The sequence below is a fragment of the Lithobates pipiens genome, unplaced genomic scaffold (genome assembly GCF_037356315.1).
Source record: "Lithobates pipiens isolate NorthernLeopardFrog02 unplaced genomic scaffold, aLitPip1_a1.2 Scaffold_55, whole genome shotgun sequence".
Lineage (NCBI taxonomy): Eukaryota > Metazoa > Chordata > Amphibia > Anura > Ranidae > Lithobates > Lithobates pipiens.
In genome coordinates, this window is record NW_027507877.1 from 322,293 (window position 1) to 344,231 (window position 21,939).

The window sequence follows — 21,939 nt, forward strand, 5'->3', positions numbered from 1 at the left end:
TTTCCGACAAAATGACAAAGTGCCACGCATGCTCAGATCAAATTCCTACATCAAAGCTATTGGCTACTAGCCTGAACGTAGTCCCGTCGTAACGAAATAACGTCATCACGTTCTGAACGATCGGATTTTCCGACAACTTTGTCCGACTGTGTGTATGCAACAGTTTCGGACAAAATCCGTCGGACAAAATCCAACGGATTTGGTTGTCGGAATGTCCGACCGTGTGTACAGGGGCCTACAGACCTGGCTCTGGAATCCCTGGTAAGTTGACAGTGAACTCTGGAGCACAGAGTGGCACGAGTACCTGGTAAGTCTTCCCCTGGAAGGTGCTCCTGTGCATCTGGAATGCACGGAAGGCAGGACCAGACATGCTAGTGGAAGGACTGGAGCCAGAGAAGAGTACAGGAAGGCAGGTGCAGGTGCAGGATAGGCACAAGACAAAGTCAGATGGTTCAGGTCAACAACTAACGAACAGATCAGGTTCAAGCGGCAGGCAGGGGGGTAGTCAGGAGTCAGGCCAAGGTCAGTAACAACAGCACTGAAGAGCAGAAGGAGAAGACAGAGGCGTAATCCAGGGACAAGCCAGGCTATTGTGTGCAACCGCAATCCGGCCATGACCAGGGTTTCTCACATCAGTGTATCTGCATACAGGAATGTTCTTTTCCTGACAGACTGGCACTGTTAATACTACAGGATACAAAGAGATTGTGGACAAGTGTGTTCTTCCAACCTTATGGTAACAGTTTAGGGAACACACCTGATGAGCAATATGGTCCTACTGTATTCCCGCAGGGCTGTAGTGATGTAGCTGCCAGTGGGTAGAAGCACAGCACACAACAGGGAATGCCGACATCTGACACTTCCAGAAGTTTGTTGGGTGCTGAAGATCCATTGTTTGGTGAAGTTCTGAAATAGTGAAGTTTGAGTCACCAGTGGAAGATCTTTAAGGTGTGGCTATAATTCTTTGAATATTTTTCCAGTATGGGGGTTATACAAACTGGAGTATGTTCCTAGTATGATTAGGAAAAATATTAAGCCGCGCTAAGTGCACTACAACAGATTAAAGTGACAATATAAAGACAATATTGTTCTGCCCCCAACCAGTGGGAGAACAAACAATATAAATATTATTCCCAGCCACACCCTTAAGTGGGCAGGTCACAGCTTAGTGTACAAAAAATGTATGCAAATCAGGTGATCATATCAAAAAACACCCGTGAACTGAAAGCCTTTAACCACTTTCAGACCGGACCAATTTGCTGGTCAAAGACCAGACCACTTTTTGCGATTCGGCACTGCGTCACTTTAACTGACAATTGCGCGGTCGTGCGACATGGCTCCCAAACAAAATTGACATCCTTTTTTTTCCTACAAATAGAGCTTTCTTTTGGTGGTATTTGATCACCTCTGCGGTTTTTATTTTTTGCGCTATAAACAAAAATAGAGCGATAATTTTGAAAAAAACGCATTATTTTTTACTTTTTGCTATAATAAATATCCCCCAAAAATATATAAAAAAACATTTTTTCCCTCAGTTTAGGCCGATACGTATTCTTATACATATTTTTGGTAAAAAAAAATCGCAATAAGCGATTATTGATTGGTTTGCGCAAAAGTTATAGCGTTTACAAAATAGGGATAGTTTTATAGCATTTTTATTAATAATTTTTTATTATTATTTTTTTTACTAGTAATGACGGCGATCTGCGATTTTTATTGTGACTGCGACATTGTGGGGGACCTATCGGACATTTTTGACACATTTTTGGGACCATTGTCATTTATACAGTAATCACTGCTATATAAATGCAGTGATTCCTGTGTAAATGACACTGGCAGTGAAAGGGTTAACCAGTGGGTGGCAGTGTAGGGGTTAAGTGTTCCTAGGGGTGTGTTACTAACTGTGGGGGGTTGGGCTTTCATTTAGTGTACACTGATCTCTGCTCCAATCACATGGAGCAGAGATCAGCGTCACTAGTTGCTAGGCAGAATGGAAAAATGTTGTTTACACAGCATTTCCTCCATTCAGCCGCTCCGTGAGACGATTGCGGGGATTCCCGCGGCGATCGAGTCCGCGGGTCCCGCGACCGGACTCACGGGGGTCCCGACCAGCGCGGGAGCGCGCCGCCGGCGGCGCGCTCCCGATGGCATGGCGGCATCGAATATTGGACGTACCTGTACGCCAATATGCCTGCCCGTGCCATTCTGTTGACGTACATAGTCGTGCGCTGGTCGGGAAGTGGTTAAACACACACAAAATAATGGATGAATAAATAAATGAAGAAAAGTCCAGCTGTAATGGATTAAATGCAAATAGAATCCTCCATATACGTAAAGTGTTCAATCCACCACCAAGTATCTGAAGTTACTTCTTACCGGAACTTCATGATCCCCCACTACCTAGGATCAAGATGAGCATATGAATATAAGGTTGTCCCCCACTTCAAAGGAATCCTTCCTGTTCGCCTTTACACCACCCTTTCCATGTACGAGTAGCTGGATGCGTTTTTCATGGGATACCTCTCACAAATTTGGAAGGCTCAAAACGTACACCATGGAAAAGAGAATAGGGCTCCAATAGTGTAAAAACCCGAGAGAACGATGCTTTCACTTTCACAGAACCGACAACAGCCAACGTCCAAGATGGCGGCGCCAGAAAGCAACCCCGTCGTCCAGTGCGTCGTCCACTGGTTTCGCAGTGGACGACGGGATTGCTTTCTTGGACGTTGGTTGCTGTCGGTATAAACACTGGGGTATGTTCTCTGTATGGTGGGTATAAATACTGGGGTATGGTGGGTATAAACACTGGGGTATGTTCTCTGTATGGTGGGTATAAATACTGGGGTATGGTGGGTATAAACACTGGGGTATGTTCTCTGTATGGTAGGTATAAATACTGGGGTATGGTGGGTATAAACACTGGGGTATGTTCTCTGTATGGTGGGTATAAATACTGGGGTATGTTCTCTGTATGGTAGGTATAAATACTGGGGTATGTTCTCAGTATGGTGGATATGAATACTGGAGTATGTTCCTGGTATGGTGGGCATAATTCCCTTACACTCATCTGAAGTAGGAAAGCCACTTGGATATGCAATGAAATGTCTTCAACAATAAAGGACGGGTCCAGTGGAATTATATTAATACTACCGGATACAGTAGACCAGGATAAATGAGAACCATCACTGATGTTCTGGGCTCCTTCCCCAGGAAGATGGTATAAGAAGGAAAGGAGGAGAATTAGAAGGGGCAGATGAGAAAGAGAAGCCTTGGTGTTCCCCAATATGTGGTAGGAAAAATGGCACAATGGTTACATCTTGTCTGGCTTCATTGAGTCACAACGGACCTTCAGGGTATGGAGAGGGCATAGTAGACTGCAGTAAACTGAATGCTGGCTGGAAACCCCCTGTACAGAAGAGCTCCTGTTGTGTTGAGCGCATAGCCCGAGGCTGGGATGTGTTATGTTTACATTCCAGCGAAGCATTGAAAAGCAAGTTCTGGCTGGACGTTCATTATTTTGGAAGAAACGATGGAACTGCATTACCTGATACAAGAGGGTTTTGAAACCTATGGTAAGGCCTTGGGCCTACTGTATCTGAACAATGACAAGATGGTGAATGAATGAAATACTTGTATAGCGCACAATGCGAACTGAATCGCCTCTAGGCGCTGGTGGACTCTTTCCTATGGGTAGGAGAGTCAACAACTCCAATTCCTGTGTGTTTTCCAAGGTTGTAGTCACTAGCATGAGGGACCTCTGATGACCTCTAGGGGACCTTCTAACAAATGGGGAAGGAGTTCCATATGGCCCATTTTCTGGGTCTGAAGTCACCTGTAACACGGCAGAGACCAGGTGATGTCAACACCAGGCTAGTTATGTGAGCAGATTTCAGAGTTCACCCTTCTACCCTTCTTCAGATGCCCACCCAAAACCCAGTACTTCAGATGCCCCCCAACACTATACACCCGACATGTCACCATACAGAAAATGGAACACATTACTCACATCTCACAATGAGGACAATGATAACTGTAACCAACACAAGACACAACAGCAGACAGATGGTGGTACGGTGAGGAAGCCACTTCTGGATGCCTAGAACACAGACATAACAACGTTATTTGAAAAGCAAAGGAATAAGGATGCAGATAACTGAATTAGCTGGTGACGTCACATATCTCAGAGAATTAAGTATTGTTTCTTACAGTAAGATATCCATTCAGCCCCCAACAACCAAGCATGCAAGCCTGAATGTCCCACCTGTGTATGGCTTCCAATCCCGCTCCAGGTGAATTGGTAAAACAGACCACAAAGCTAAATCTCTACCAGCTTCTCCCAGGTTAATCCTGAGGGTGGCGAGGAGAAGGCCAATCTCTGTGGAGTCCACCTGAAGGCACAAGGTCCCCTATGAAGTGGTTGGACTTTCTTGATGTGGACATATTTTAAAATCTGAAGTCCAGTCAGATTTGAAACAAACTGCGGCCGTATTCAGTTGTTTTATGTAGAAATCATTACATTTATTTTTACAGCTGGCGCAGATACTGTAAGTGACGGCATACCGATCCCCCTTCCACCATAACGCACACTCATCTTCCTTCCACCAAGGGTGAGCGCTAATCCCACCTTCCACCAGAGTGTACAACCATCCCCTTTCCACCATAATGCATGGACACTTATCTCTTGTCCAATAGGGGTGTACACCCGTCTGATGAACACATTTCTCTTCCGCCATAGTTTATTCCTGTGCCCCGTCCACCATGGATTTATACCCATCCTCCTTCTACCATAATGCACATTCATCCTCTTTCCACCTTTGGGGTACACTCCTCCCCTTTTTACCATAACGTACACTCATATTGATTCCACCATGCATGTACACTCAACTCCCATCCATCGTGCATGTACACTCAACTCCCATTCATCATGCATGTACACTCAACTCCCATCCATCATGCATGTACACTCAACTCCCATCCATCGTGCATGTACACTCAACTCCCATTCATCTTGCATGTACACTCAACTCCCATCCATCATGCATGTACACTCAACTCCCATCCATCATGCATGTACACTCATCTACCTTATACCTTGAGTGTATTCCTTTCTCTCCTCCACCATGGATGTACATTAACTTTCCTTCTACTATAATAAACACTCTTCTCCCTTCCACTATAATGTACCCTTATCTCTCTTCCACCATGGTTGTACACTCAACTCCCATCCACCATGAGTGTACACTCATCCCCCTTCTATTATAATAAACACTAATCTCCCTTCCACTATGATATACACTTAGCCCCCTTCCACTGTAACATATGCTCATCTATCAAACAAGGTTTTTTAAGGTAAACCAAACCTAAGAAAATGGGACGTTAACGGTGCAAAAAATCAGAGTTATATTCATAATAAAAGGTTTTTCTATACAAAATGTATTTATACAAAATTCATAAAAACAGAGCAGTAATCTGTATAATCATACTGAGGTTATATACAGCTTTGTGGTCCAATAGACGGTAAAGTTGAGGTAGTTGTGATTGATTTATCCTGACATGTTTCGCTTAATGCTTCATCAGAGGATAAGCCAACTACCAACATAATAAATTCAAAAAGAAAAAACATAAATTAATTTCACAAAGTACATTTCTTTTTACATCATTAATACAGATGATCAGCATATATAGTGTTTAAAAGACACGAGTAAGGCTCAAACAGATGGAAATATGCTCATCTATGTTCCTCCATAATTTACACTCATACCTCTTCCACCTTGGATGTACACTCATCTCCTTCTATTATAATAAACACTCATCTCCCTTCTACCTCAATATACACTCATCAACTTCAACCATGATTGTACACTAATCTCCCTTCTACTATAATAAACACTCTTCTCCCTTCCAATATAATGTACACTCCTCTGCCTTCCACCATAAGGCACACTCATCTCCCTTCCACCATGGGCGCTCACTCTTTTCCCATCCACCATGAGTGCACACTGCCCCTTCCACCACGGGTGTGTGATCATCCCCCATCTATCCTGATGCACACTCATCTCCCTTCCACCATAATGTACTGTACATCCCCATTCTGCCATAATGTACACTTATCCCCGCCTCGATGTAAACTCTTCTTCATTGCCCCCTGAAGCGTACACTCATCTCTCTACTACTTTGGGTACTAATATTCCTTCCATAATGGGTCCACACTCAACTCCTGTCCACCATGGGTCCACAGTCAACTCCTGTCCACTACGGGTCCACACTCAACTCCTGTCCACCATTGGTCCACACCCAACTCCTGTCCACCACGGGTCCACACTCTACTCCTGTCCACCATGGGTCCACACTCAACTCCTGTCCACCATGGGTCCACACCCAACTCCTGTCCACCACGGGTCCACACTCTACTCCTGTCCACCATGGGTCCACACTCAACTCCTGTCCACCATTGGTCCACACCCAACTCCTGTCCACCACGGGTCCACACTCTACTCCTGTCCACCATGGGTCCACACTCAACTCCTGTCCACCATGGGTCCACACTCAACTCCTGTCCACCATGGGTCCACACCCAACTCCTGTCCACCACGGGTCCACACTCTACTCCTGTCCACCATGGGTCCACACTCAACTCCTGTCCACCATGGGTCCACACTCAACTCCTGTCCACCATGGGTCCACACTCAACTCCTGTCCACCACGGGTCCACACTCAACTCCTGTCCACCACGGGTCCACACTCAACTCCTGTCCACCACGGGTCCACACTCAACTCCTGTCCACCACGGGTCCACACTCAACTCCTGTCCACCACGGTTCTACAGCCATTTCCCTTGTATCCTAATGTACACTCATCCCCCTTCTACTATAATGCACACTCATCTCCTTTCACCATGGATGTAAGCTTATCTCCCTTACATCATGTGTGTATACTCATCTCATTTCCACTCTAATGTATGATGTGTGACAATTTAATTCCCGGAATGGACTGTAAAAAAAAAAAAAAAAGTTTGCTTACCTATACACCAGCGGCTGTTGTCACCTTCAAAGTAGTCCCCTTGTGAGGCGACACGCTGTCCCAGCGGACTATGCCACTGCTGGAAACATTCCTTGAAATTTTTTCCGGAGCGCTGTGCAGTATCTCTGTTGTGTCATGCTGGATGTCTGGGATGTCCTTAAATCTGTGTCTTTTTCAGGTATTTTTTACATTTTGGTAACAGCCAAAAGTCGCAGAGTGCTAAGTCAGGGGAATAAGGTAGTTGGTTATGTTTCGGAATGAATTTCTAAGCCAGGAATTTGCCAAAACACTGAACACTTCATATACAGGAGAAGTGTCATGGTGGAGAATCCACTTGTCAGGCCAGAGTTCCGGTCTTTTCCTCCAAACACATTTCCGTAACCAATTATTCTTTTTTACATTTGCATCCGTTCATTCTCTTTTTAGTTGCCCACTTCTTGTGTCATCGTGGGCATCTTCCCACCCTAGCATCCTCCCAATGTTGAGGGCATGTAGCCTGGTATGGTTCAGTAGGGGGGCGCTCTCTCATCCCCCTTTTTTCTTGCGGCCTGCCAGGTTGCGTGCTCGGATAAAGGGTCTGGTATGGATTTTTAGGGGGAACTCCACGCCATTTTTTTAAAATTTGACACGGGATTCCCCTTAATATCCATACCAGACCTGAAGGGTCTGGTAATTGAATTTGGGGGAACCCCACGCTTTTTTTTTATCAATGACTTTCAATGACTGTTCTCTGTATTACGGGGAGCCGACAATTCATTATAGCCGCAAGTGATTTTAAATTACTTTTTTTCCTGCAGAAATGACACTTTGTGCAGGGACAGTTCTAAGCACGGGAAACATGCACCCCTTTCCAGGCATACTATAGACACCCCCCAGGTACGAAATCTAAAGGAATATTACACTTTTATTGTTTAACTTTAAGCATTATTAAAATCACTTCTCCCGAAAAAACTTTTTTTGCATAGATACATGTCCCCTGGGGCAGGACCCGGGTCCCCAAACACTTTTTTTGACAATAACTTGCATATAAGCCTTTTAAATGAGCACTTTAGATTTCTCCCATAGACTTGTACAGGGTGTTCCGCGGCTTTTCGAATTTGCCGCGAACACCCCAAATTGTTTGCTGTTCGGTGAACAGGCAATGTTCGAGTCGAACTTGAGTTCGACTCGAACTCAAAGCTCATCCCTAGTGTTCACTTACCTCCCTTCCACAATGGGTGTTTACTCACTTCCCTTCCACCATGGGTGTTCACTCACCACCCTTCCACCATGGGTGTTCACTCACCACCCTTCCACCATGGGTGTTCACTCACCACCCTTCCACCATGGGTGTTCACTCACCACCCTTCCACCATGGGTGTACACTCACCACCCTTCCACTATGTGTGTTCACTCATCACCCTTCCACTATGTGTGTTCACTCATCACCCTTCCACTATGTGTGTTCACTCATCACCCTTCAACTATGGGTGTACACTTACCACCCTTCCACCATGGGTGTCCACTCACCTCCCTCCCACCATGGGTGTTCACTCACCACCCTCCCACCATGGGTGTTCACTCACCACCCTCCACCATGGGTGTTCACTCACCACCCTTCCACCATGGGTGTTCACTCACCACCCTTCCACCATAGGTGTACACTCACCACCCTTCCACCATTGGTGTTCACTGACCACCCTTCCATCATCAATGTTCACTCACGTCCCTCCCACCATCAGTGTTCACTCTCCACCTATCCACCATGGGTATTCACTCACTACCCTTCCACCATGTGTGTTCACTCATCACTCTTCAAACATGAGTGTTCACTCACCTCCCTTCCACCATGGGTGTTCACTCACCACCTATCCACTATGGGTATTCACTCACTACCCTTCCACCATGTGTGTTCACTCATCACTCTTCAAAAATGAGTGTTCACTCACCTCCCTTCCACCATGGGTGTTCACTCACTACACTTCCACCATGTGTGCTCACTCAACACCCTCGCACCATGGGTGTTCACTCACTAACCTTCCACCATGTGTGTTCACTCACCTCCCTTCCACCATGGGTATACACTGACCACCCTTCCACCATAGGTATTCACTCACCACCATGGGTATACACTCACCCCCCTTTCACCATGGGTGTATGCTCACCACCCTTTTTAAGTGTACGCTTATCTACTTTGCACAATGGGTGTACACTCATCTCCCTTCCACCATGGGTGTATGGTCACAGTGGGAGCTGACAGGAGGAACCACAATGCCCAGCAGAGGACACACTGTTTGACACAGCTGGAATTGATGTATAACTGTGGCACCTGGAGCTCTGCACGAGGATGAAGAATACACTCACCATGATGGACCTATAACTATACCACTTATAATTTTACAGGGGGCTGCTGGTGTAAAAAGCAATTTAGAGCAAATTATTGTATTACAAAGTGTAGCACAGATTCCTGGCTGTGCTGTCAGGAGACTCGGGATCACATGAATCGGAGATCCCTTGTTGGTCCCTTATTTGAAATATATTTAGATCTAATCTTGGAGATATCTTGGATCTCGGAGCGTGGGGGGGGTATATTAGAAAAGCAATGACTTGGAGAGAAATGAATGCTGAATTTGGGTCTTTGTTGTAGAAGAGGAAGTTCTCTCTCAGTTCCTGTAGATCTGTTCCGGGCCTGACACAGACTTCATTGTAGCTGCTTCTTTTGGTCAGGAAAGAGGAAGCTGGGCGCGGACCTCTAGCACTGTTATCACAATGGATATTTGATGTCGGTAAACCTACTGGGACACTTTCTGTGGTTGCATTAAACCACACAGAGAGCTGTAATTAGTGAGAATTTCCTGCATCTGGTAAAGTTTCCCGTCCATCGTACTCCAATGTACAGAAGAGAAAACACTGAATATGACTTCCACCAGAGACGGCAAATATAGCAAATGGGACCATTCTGATGGGCTGGTGGTGGGGAATACATTCTTATTGGGGATGGGAGGTTATGGGATGCTCACTTGACTTCAACTACTTCAGGAACAGCTTCCTATCTACAGTCCCTATATACAGTCTCTATACACAGCCTCCTCTTCCTCAGCCACCTGCACATTCTTGGTTCCTGCTGGCTTACTTTGTTAGGCCTGATTGTCAGCTCAGCAACAGCCCATCACAGGCAGGATCTCACAGTCCCTTAACAGCAGCACACTGGAGTGACACAGCTTACTCGTTCTCCTTCACTTTCTCTCTGTGGTCACTGAGCCCAGCACCACATCTTCGGGCAATGCCAACCCTCATGGCTGCATCTGCCACTTTACACCATGCCACCCGACTGACATCTGACCATCCCACCCAGATCTGAAGGGCCCTGGTATGGATTTTAGGTGGACCCCACGCAATTTTTTTAAAAATCTTGGTTCGCTGTTCCCCTTAATATTCATAACAGACACAAAGGGCCTGGTAATGGACTGGGGGGGATCCCATGCTCTTTTTTTATATTGCCGAAGCCCAACAATTCATTACAGCCGCAATCAGTTTTAAATGACAATTTTTCCTTTAGAAATGTCATTTTGTGCAGGGACTGTTCTAAACACGGGAAACATGCGCCACTTTACAGGCATACTATAGACACCCCCCAGGTACGATATTTAAAGGAATATTTCATTTTTATTGTTTCACTTTAAGCATTAAAAAACTGCTCCCGAAAAAACGGCCATTTAAAAAAAAATTATTTGCATTGATACATGTCCCCTGGGGCAGGACCCGGGTCCCCAAATGCTTTTTATGATAATATTTTGTATTTAAGCCTTTTGATTTTTCATGTTCGTGTCCTATAGACTTTAACGGTGTTCCAAATTTTCCCCCGAACACTGCATATTGTTCGGTGTTCGCAGAACATCTGAACAACCAAGTTTGGCCTGAACTTATGCTCCGGCCAAACCGTTCGCTCTTCCCTACTGCCTAGCACAGAGGTCTGGAATTAAAATGTCCATTCAGAAAAATTTCCTTCGGCCGGAGGTTCGAATTTCATTAGCGCTACAACACATCACGGTCCCGCTGTACATCATCGTCTTCAGCGTACCTTAGTCCCCTTTACATCACAGTCCACTCTTTAAAGTAATCCCACAGTGTCCTCAGTTCTCCTTTACATCACTGCCCCCCTTTACATTGCAGTGCCCCTTAACACAACACAGAGACCCTTTAAAGCATGACTCCCCTGCATAGTCCTACAGTACCTTTGGCAGGGCAGAGGAACTAATCATTCCTGGGGTGTCCTCTCCCGGGCCTTCCGCCCAGCCACTGATGTCATCCTCACTGCGGGTGGGGTGGGAGGAGCTGCAGATCGGGACATAGTGTGGGAGTTTTTTTCATAATGGCGAGACGGGTAATTACCCCCTTGTTACCTAATAATATGGCCCCTCTGTGCCAATCTGCAGCTTCTCCAACCCTGCCCACTGTGAGAATGCCATGGGTGGCCAGGCAGGATGCCCTGGAGAAGACAACCAGCCATGGAAGTGGTATGGCCACGTCTGGACAGGACTGTCAGCGGGTCCAGTTCAGGACCATGGACCACTATTTAGTGACCACTGGCCTAGTAGGTGGTGTTGGTTAGGCCAGGCCAGGGGCCTCCTCCTGAGAGGGCTTCTGTGTTGGTGCTCAGGGGAGAATTCTGTGCCCAGAGTGCCTCAGGGAGCTGAAGAGGAACAACCTATGTGGGGAAGGAATGGGTTAAAGTGTATAGGTAGGTTCATGCCTGACACATGGAGGATGTGGAGCCCAGCATAGTTTTCTACTCACCATGTCACCAATTACACAACACTGATAGAAAATGGAATCCAATTTTCAACACTGATGATGCAAAAAATAGAAGACGTTAAAGAGAAACTAAACCTGAAATGTAAAAACCTGCCTGCCGGATAGAGACGTATGGTGGAAGGGACTCTGTATGTCTCCTCTGAGATGAAGACTTTCACCCGGTCTGCTCACATTGTGCACCCAGAATGTGTCCATGCCGCACCGCCCCCCATCTTGGACGGCACAACATATAACCCACATTGGGAGTACATAGATACACCTCACTTGCCATTACCTGACTTCCTCTTGTCATTGTGGGAGGTGGATGGTTCCCTCCGGGGGGGCTCCAAACCATCAGTGTTCTCATACATGATGTCCTGGCTCTCCATCTGCTCCTCAGGGGTGGTACCTGTTATTATTATTATTATTACTTTTTTTTAAGGTGGCATGCCTTGAACAGCTTCGTACATAAGCAATATATGACACAACACTGAAATAAAATGTAACAATTCCAAAGCAACGAAGACTGATAGAGACGAGGAATCCCCTTACATGGGCTTCCATTATGGGGGCTACAAAAAGAAAAGGATAAAGGTGCTAAAAAAAGATAATATCTGACCAGGGACTCCAATCACAGTCTTCTCCGGGGAAGTCGGGTTTTGTTCTGGCATTTTTTATAGCTGCTATGGAACATGGACCATGGTGCATGGAACTTTAAAGCGGAGTTCCTCCCAAAAATGGAACTTCCGCTTTAAGTGAAGGTGACTTCCTGACAAACCACATTTGGCATGTAATTTTTTTTGGGAGGGTGGATATCCTCTTTTTACAGGCGCCCAGGTCCCCACTTCCTCCCCTGGCGCCGCAGCGCTGGAAGGAAGATCACCTACCCCCCGGCCCCCCCCCCCCGCAATATTCTGGGACACATCACAGGTCCCAGAAGATTGCCCAACCATTCACAGCGTGCAGCGTGGCTTGCGCATGCGCAGTGCGTGCCCAAAGTTAGAGTGCTGGCGTCGCGGAGCGGAGGGGGAAGGGAGCGGGGCTTCCTGCTCCCGCATTGTAGGACCGTGGGACAGGTGAGTGTCCGATTATTAAAAGTCAGCAGCTACAATTTGTTTTGGTTTTTTAGTTTGTTTTGTCCAGTGTTTTTGAGCGTTTTTCTACTCAAATGCAAAAAGCAACCGTTTGCCACCCACTGGCCTTCATATGATGGCCAGATCGCGCGGCTCTCATTCTGGGAGGGCCTCATGTGACGGCCCTCAATTTAAACATCGATCATGCCCGCACATCCCTGTTCCTTCGGTGGTGGTGTGCCACGGAGATCGAGGGGGGTGAACAGCCACTGGTCATGGTGATGAAGTCACGGCCAATCACAGATGGTTCCACCCCACTGTGCACGGCGCAAGCATGTGATCGCGGGCGCGTTGTGCGTGCACATCAGTGGCAGTGTGTTCCCGGGAACACTGCTCGTCACCGATGTTGATAAACAGCCATTGGTCATCGTGATGAAGTCACGGCCAATCACAGATGGTTCCGCCCCACTGTGCATGGCGCAAGTATGCAATTGCGGGTGCGTTGCACGTGCACGTCGGTGGTGGCTTGTTCCTGGGAACACTGCTCCTCACTGATGTTGGTAAACAGCCATTGGCCGGAGGCTGTTTACTACGTTATCAGCTGTGATCATTTCACAGCCGATCTCTAAATGTCAACAAACGGCGTTAACGAGATGTTACCGGGTTCTCCTCCTCACACACCGATCTTATATGAGGAGGAGATTGCGGTAACATCTCGTTACTGCTTACAGTGTACACCAATCACACTGATTGCCCCCCTCCCCAATAAAGAGGACCTGTCACAGTCCATATGAGTACCTGAGTACCTGTCACAGTCCATATGAGTACCTGAGAACCCGTCACAGTCCATATGAGTACCTGAGAACCCGTCACAGTCCATATGAGTACCTGAGAACCCGTCACAGTCCATATGAGTACCTGAGAACCCGTCACAGTCCATATGAGTATCTGAGTACCCGTCACAGTCCATATGAGTACCTGAGAACCTGTCACAGTCCATATGAGTACCTGAGTACCTGTCACAGTCCATATGAGTACCTGAGAACCCGTCACAGTCCATATGAGTACCTGAGAACCCGTCACAGTCCATATGAGTACCTGAGAACCTGTCACAGTCCATATGAGTACCTGAGAACCCGTCACAGTCCATATGAGTACCTGAGAACCTGTCACAGTCCATATGAGTACCTGAGAACCCGTCACAGTCCATATGAGTACCTGAGAACCCGTCACAGTCCATATGAGTACCTGAGAACCCGTCACAGTCCATATGAGTACCTGAGTACCCGTCACAGTCCATATGAGTACCTGAGAACCTGTCACAGTCCATATGAGTACCTGAGAACCCGTCACAGTCCATATGAGTACCTGAGAACCCGTCACAGTCCATATGAGTACCTGAGAACCCGTCACAGTCCATATGAGTACCTGAGAACCCGTCACAGTCCATATGAGTACCTGAGAACCTGTCACAGTCCATATGAGTACCTGAGAACCTGTCACAGTCCATATGAGTACCTGAGTACCTGTCACAGTCCATATGAGTACCTGAGTACCTGTCACAGTCCATATGAGTACCTGAGTACCCGTCACAGTCCATATGAGTACCTGAGAACCTGTCACAGTCCATATGAGTACCTGAGAACCCGTCACAGTCCATATGAGTACCTGAGAACCCGTCACAGTCCATATGAGTACCTGAGAACCCGTCACAGTCCATATGAGTACCTGAGAACCCGTCACAGTCCATATGAGTACCTGAGAACCTGTCACAGTCCATATGAGTACCTGAGAACCTGTCACAGTCCATATGAGTACCTGAGTACCTGTCACAGTCCATATGAGTACCTGAGTACCTGTCACAGTCCATATGAGTACCTGAGAACCTGTCACAGTCCATATGAGTACCTGAGAACCCGTCACAGTCCATATGAGTACCTGAGAACCTGTCACAGTCCATATGAGTACCTGAGAACCCGTCACAGTCCATATGAGTACCTGAGAACCTGTCACAGTCCATATGAGTACCTGAGAACCCGTCACAGTCCATATGAGTACCTGAGAACCCGTCACAGTCCATATGAGTACCTGAGTACCTGTCACAGTCCATATGAGTAAAGTGAAAAAATTTGTTGCGCTAAAAAGCAAAATCAATCTATATAAAACAAAAATAGCTGCTAACACAAATATTGCTGGAAACAATATATAAAGATATATGGACAATGATATAGCGCTCTATTCAAAACAAACAAAATATATATATAAAAAAAAGTTCATAAACAAAAATATAGTGAATGGCTTCAAAATACGATATCCTCAGATATGGTGATCACATCCAAAGGCAGAAGAAGGAATAGTCATAATCCATTTCATACGCAGAGGAGGAGGGGAACCGTCACCAACACCCAAAAACACTGACTCTTACCATAGATGTACAGATAAAAACGCATGTAGTAAATCACCAAGGGGGAGGCAGTTTTCTATGCTGATTTCCCTTCGTCTACAGAAGCGCAATCATCTCAATGGGAGTCGTCCAATGGGAAAAGAGGATTCCTATTTCTGTTTAGTAGGCACTTCACTTCCCAGGAACTGCTTAAATCTCCAGACCAACAATCCTCCCAAAAACCATAGAAAACATAAAACAAAGTGGCCTCATTGCGCAGGTATACTGATAAACCAATAATCTTTTTATTCTCTAAAACCGTAGTTGAACTCACATTTAAGATGAGATATACAGGCATCAAATGACAATCGGCTACAGATGGAAAGAACGAATGAAGACCACTCCTGTGCTCCTTCTGATGTCACCAGGTCCCAAAAAACGCCCGACGTTTCGCCACCAACGTGCGTCCTCAGGGGCATGACCGTGACAGAAGAAGGAGAGCTATAAATACAGATAACTATCAAACAATTAGTGGCCTACCTTGATTCAGGTGTCAGTCTGTGGCTGCAATGTGCAACCCATTAGAAATCACCGCCGCCCCACCATGTTCCCAGCACATTCAATTGCATTCAAACAGGGGGAAGGTAAACAAGGTGACCACTTCCGGTGTGCCGTGCGTGTCAAAACACCGGACTTCCGGTCTAAAGATGCGCTCCAGCGGAAAGAAAAAACCCCAAATGAAAACGAAAAACGAAATAGGAAAATTGTGTCCTGCACAAGAGAAAACCCAAACAGACCATATCGATCCACCCAACGAGTGCCCCAGGGCATCCAGCCCCTGAAGCAACCTCGTCAGGTCACTCAGTATACCCGGAAGTGAAGTACGTCACACGGCGCACCACTTCCGGTGTATAGATGCGTTCCACCTCACAGAGCCACTGCATGGATGGTAAACTTCCGGTCCTGCGCAGAGCACTCAGCAGCGAGGGAACAATTCCCTCAGTGTCTATGTGCTCAGCAGGAGTAAAGCCGCCTGTAAACAAGCAGTCTACAACGAACATGCCCAATGCAACCGGCCACACAGAAGCAAACGCACAAATCTGAATGGAAACACCCACACCCCCCTTATCATGACCAAAAACAGGGCAGAAATACAGCATCCAATGGCCACACAGAAATGGAGAACTGCTGACCAGAGCAGCAGTGTGAACCAAACAAAACAAAAAAAAAAAATTTTTTATTTTGTTTATAAAATATGGAACAGCAAAAAAAAAAAAAAAAAAAAAAATTTTTTTAAATAAATAATTCAATTAAATTAAAACAAAAGAGAAGAGATATAAACTAATATATTATGTCACTAAAAATATACCCATAATATATCCCTTTTGATGGGGACCATAAAAAGGATATAATATCTCCAAAAAGAGAAATCAATTAAAATTAACTCAGCAGAGTCAAAAAGTATATCGCATAATACACCTATCCACCCAAGGATCTAGTATAGCTATATGGGAAAGGAACCATAAACATCGTACAGGAGCAAAGGAGTGGTATCCATGTACATAAGTCACAAATTAAAACACACACACAAAGAAATTCAAACAACTTTAGCTGTTACTGATAAATGCATTTACATCCCATTCGACATTCATGCCGAATGGGGCATAGCACTGAACCTGATATATCCATTTAGTTTCGAGACGTGAAATTTCACGAACCATATTGCTGCCTCTCCAGTGCCCCTGAAATCTGTCGATACCCATAAAGATGGTGCCCTGAGGGTTCTTATTATGCTTTAGGGCAAAATGTTTCGATAGACTATGTTTTGGGAATCCTTTCTTAATATTGGCTATGTGCTCTTCAAGCCTGACGTGTAATTGCCGCTTGGTCCTCCCAATATACTGTTTCGAACATGGGCACTGTATTAAGTAAACTACATATTTGGAGGAGCAAGAAATAAATGGCTTTATCTGAAATGTTTCCAATGTCGAAGTTGACTGGAACGATTCAGTTCTCCTGCCGGTGAGGGAATTCAGTTTACACGTGGGACATCTCCTGCATGGAAAAAACCCACCCATATTCTGAAAAAAGGAGGATTTCCTCGGTGGACTAATAACGTTAGGGGCCAGCTGCAGTCGTAAAGGGGGCACTCCCCGATAAACGACTTTGGGGCGTTCCGGCAATAAAGAACCAAGAACCTTGTCACCTTTGAGTACATTCCAATATTTAGACACTATAGTTTTAATGTCATAATATTGATTGGAATAACTCGTGGTAAACGAGAACCTAAAGGAAATGTCCTCAACTCTATCTCTCGTCCCTAGCAGCTCTTCCCTATCCTTATAGAGAGCTGCAAAAAAAGCTTTTTCTAAAATTTCTTCCTGATACCCCTTTTCAATAAAACGGGCCCTCAGAATGCCAGCCTCCTTAAAAAATCCTCAACTTCGGTGCAATTCCGCCTTAATCGTAAAAACTGACTTTTGGGAATAGAATCCAACCAGACCTTATGGTGGCAACTATTAATATTAATAAACCCATTGCGGTCAGTTTCTTTGAAAAAAGTTTTGGTGACAATCTTCTTATCTATCACCCTAATGTCCAAATCTAGAAAGTGAATTACCTTACTGCTGGCTTCAAAGGTCAAAACTATGCCCCTATCGTTTTGATTCAGGCCATGAATGAAATCCCTAAGTGACTGCAAACTACCTTTCCATAGGAGGAGGATGTCATCAATATACCGTTTCCAGAGAACCAGCTCTGGCTTGGCCTCGCGATATATGACATCCTCCTCCCATTTGGCCATAAATAGATTAGCCATACTCGGGGCAAATTTTGCCCCCATGGCGACACCTCTCTTTTGGACATAATAGGACCCATCATACCAAAAGTAGTTTTTCTCCATGGCATATTTAAGGAGGCTCATGATAAAATCAATCTGTTGCGGATGCAAGGTATCGCGTTGCAAAAAATACTCAACGGCCTCCATTCCATGTTGGTGAGAGATAATCGTATAAAGGGAGGAAACATCCGCTGTTGCGAAAATAAAAGTATCATCCCAACTAGTGATGGACGAACTTCCGACGGGACGTTTCGCGAACGCGAAACGCGAACGGACACAAACGTTCGCGAAAACGACCGTTCGCCGCGGGCTCCATTGACTTCAATGGGAGGCGAATTTCGCAAACCTTTAGGTCGAATTTGCGGCCACGGGGTAATTATTAGGGGGTAGCACGTAGTCCCACCACCTGGACAATAGCATAATACATGTATGAGGTGAATTTGGGATCGATAACTACAAGCATTTTTTTTTTATTTGGGAAATTGTTCTGACAATTCAGGACTATGGAGCTAATGAAGGCAATGGAGGAGAGGGAAGGTCAGGGACCAGGGTAGGCAAACAAGAGGGTGCAGGAGATACAGAGCACTGACAGCAGCACCGTAATACAGAGCACTGACATCAGCACCGTGACATACAGCGCTGACAGCAGCTCCGTGACATACAGCGCTGACAGCAGCTCCGTGACATACAGCGCTGACAGCATCTCCGTGACATACAGCGCTGACAGCAGCTCCGTGACATACAGCGCTGACAGCAGCTCCGTGACATACAGCGCTGACAGCAGCACCGTGACATACAGCGCTGACAGCAGCTCCGTGACATACAGCGCTGACAGCAGCTCCGTGACATACAGCGCTGACAGCAGCTCCGTGACATACAGCACTGACAGCAGCTCCGTGACATACAGCGCTGACAGCAGCTCCGTGACATACAGCGCTGACAGCAGCACCGTGACATACAGCGCTGACAGCAGCTCCGTGACATACAGCGCTGACAGCAGCTCCGTGACATACAGCACTGACAGCAGCTCCGTGACATACAGCGCTGACAGCAGCTCCGTGACATACAGCGCTGACAGCAGCACCGTGACATACAGCGCTGACAGCAGCTCCGTGACATACAGCGCTGACAGCAGCTCCGTGACATACAGCGCTGACAGCAGCTCCGTGACATACAGCGCTGACAGCAGCTCCGTGACATACAGCGCTGACAGCAGCTCCGTGACATACAGCGCTGACAGCAGCTCCGTGACATACAGCGCTGACAGCAGCTCCGTGACATACAGCGCTGACAGCAGCACCGTGACATACAGCGCTGACAGCAGCTCCGTGACATACAGCGCTGACAGCAGCACCGTGACATACAGCGCTGACAGCAGCTCCGTGACATACAGCGCTGACAGCAGCTCCGTGACATACAGCACTGACAGCAGCTCCGTGACATACAGCGCTGACAGCAGCTCCGTGACATACAGCGCTGACAGCAGCACCGTGACATACAGCGCTGACAGCAGCTCCGTGACATACAGCGCTGACAGCAGCTCCGTGACATACAGCGCTGACAGCAGCTCCGTGACATACAGCGCTGACAGCAGCTCCGTGACATACAGCGCTGACAGCAGCTCCGTGACATACAGCGCTGACAGCAGCTCCGTGACATACAGCGCTGACAGCAGCTCCGTGACATACAGCGCTGACAGCAGCACCGTGACATACAGCGCTGACAGCAGCTCCGTGACATACAGCGCTGACAGCAGCTCCGTGACATACAGCGCTGACAGCAGCACCGTGACATACAGCGCTGACAGCAGCTCCGTGACATACAGCGCTGACAGCAGCTCCGTGACATACAGCGCTGACAGCAGCTCCGTGACATACAGCGCTGACAGCAGCTCCGTGACATACAGCGCTGACAGCAGCTCCGTGACATACAGCGCTGACAGCAGCTCCGTGACATACAGCGCTGACAGCAGCTCCGTGACATACAGCGCTGACAGCAGCTCCGTGACATACAGCGCTGACAGCAGCTCCGTGACATACAGCGCTGACAGCAGCTCCGTGACATACAGCGCTGACAGCAGCTCCGTGACATACAGCGCTGACAGCAGCTCCGTGACATACAGCGCTGACAGCAGCTCCGTGACATACAGCGCTGACAGCAGCTCCGTGACATACAGCGCTGACAGCAGCACCGTAAGCAGCCCCAGGAGGAAGTCAGCACAGCACAGGGATGGTGTGATCCCCTCATAATAAGAACCCCCAGGAGGAAGTCAGCACAGCACAGGGATGGTGGGAGCCCCTCATAATAAGAACACCCAGGAGGAAGTCAGCACAGCACAGGGATGGTGGGAACCCCTCATAATAAGCAGCCCCAGTAGAAATATGACACCGCTCAACCTCTTCAAAGAGGAGGGTAGGGGCATATAGTACGGTGTGCTTTTTTGGGTCAGGGAAGTGAGCCAAATGAATTAAGAAGGTCTGTGTGCTTGATTCCAAAAATTGTTTATAGACATATACATGGTCTACTGATCACATGTGTTGAATTCCTCCGAGATCCATGCCTCATTCATTTTTAGAAATGTGAGGTAGTTAACACTGTGGTGAGCTAGGCGAGTACGCTTATCGGTCACAATCCCCCCTGCTGCGCTGAACGTCCTTTCGGACAGGACACTGGATGAGGGGCAAGCCAACAGTTCGATTGCAAATTGGGCAAGCTCTGGCCAGAGGTCAAGCCTGCCCACCCAGTAGTCTAGGGGTTCATCACTCCTCAGAGCGTCCACATCGGCCGTTAACCCAATGTAGTCGGACACCTGACGGTCTAGGCGTTCCCTGATGCTGGATCCGGATGACACCTGTCGATGGGTCGGCTGAAAGAATGACCTCATATCCGAAGTCACCAACACATCTTCAAACCGGCCTCTTCTTGCAGGCGCTGTTGGATTGGTACCCGCAAATCCTTCTCTGGGAGTGGGAATTGCTCCTCTGCCAGCGCACGCAAAAGCAGAATGCAGCATTTCTCGAAGCAAGGCCTGGAAGTGCTGCATTCTGACAGCCCTCTGCGACGGCGGTAACATTTCCGCCATTTTGTGTTTGTACCGGGGGTCTAAGTACGTTGCCACCCAGTACTGGTCCTTGACCCTCATGCTTTTTATACGGGGGTCCCTATTAAAACACTGGAGCATGAAGGCCCCCATTTGCACTAAAGTGGAAGCGGTGTGGTGGCCTGGCTCCTGCTCATCATCCAGGATAATGTCGTCCTCTTCATTCTCCTCTCCCCATCCTCGCACAACAGGGATCCCAGAAAGGTTTAAAGCATGCTCTTCTTGCTCCTGCTCATCCGCCCCGGCACCATCCTCCTCTGACTCCTCATCAGACTCCTGTTGTTGACTTGTCTCAGATAGAGTAGCCCCCCCTGGGAATTCATCCAGCATTGCGACTTCCTCATCTTCCCGCTCCTGCTCCTCCACAGCCTGATCAATGACACGACGCAATGCACGCTCCAGAAAGAAGGCATAAGGTACCATGTCACTGATGGCGCCATGGCTGCGACTGACCAGTTTGGTGATCTCCTCAAATGGCCGCAGAAGTCTGCATGTGTCGCGCATGAGCAGCCACTGGCGCGGTGAAAAAAAACCCAGCTCCCCAGAACCGTTTCTTTCGCAGAGTTCATACAGGTAGACGTTAACTGCACGTTTCTGCTGGAGCAGCCTATCAAGCATATAGAAGGTTGAGTTCCATCGCGTCGGGCAATCGCAAATAAGACGTCTGACCGGCAGATGGTGTCGCCGCTGAATGTCAGCAAGGCGAGCCATGGCCGTGTAAGATCTTCTGAAATGGGCCGAGATTTTCCTT

General features: G+C 47.2%; 1 protein-coding gene across 2 annotated transcripts in view; it reads right to left on the reverse strand.

Moving 5' to 3' along the window:
* LOC143957705 (uncharacterized) overlaps positions 1-21,939 on the reverse strand; it is a 51,631-nt gene that overhangs the window by 7,896 nt on the left and 21,796 nt on the right. For both annotated transcript variants that reach the window (XM_077467398.1, XM_077467397.1), the window contains 2 exons: positions 12,089-12,202; positions 4,007-4,096 (listed from right to left, as the gene is read on the reverse strand). In XM_077467398.1, the coding sequence (XP_077323524.1) occupies positions 4,007-4,096; positions 12,089-12,202 (204 nt within the window). The remainder of the gene's footprint in view (positions 1-4,006; positions 4,097-12,088; positions 12,203-21,939) is intronic.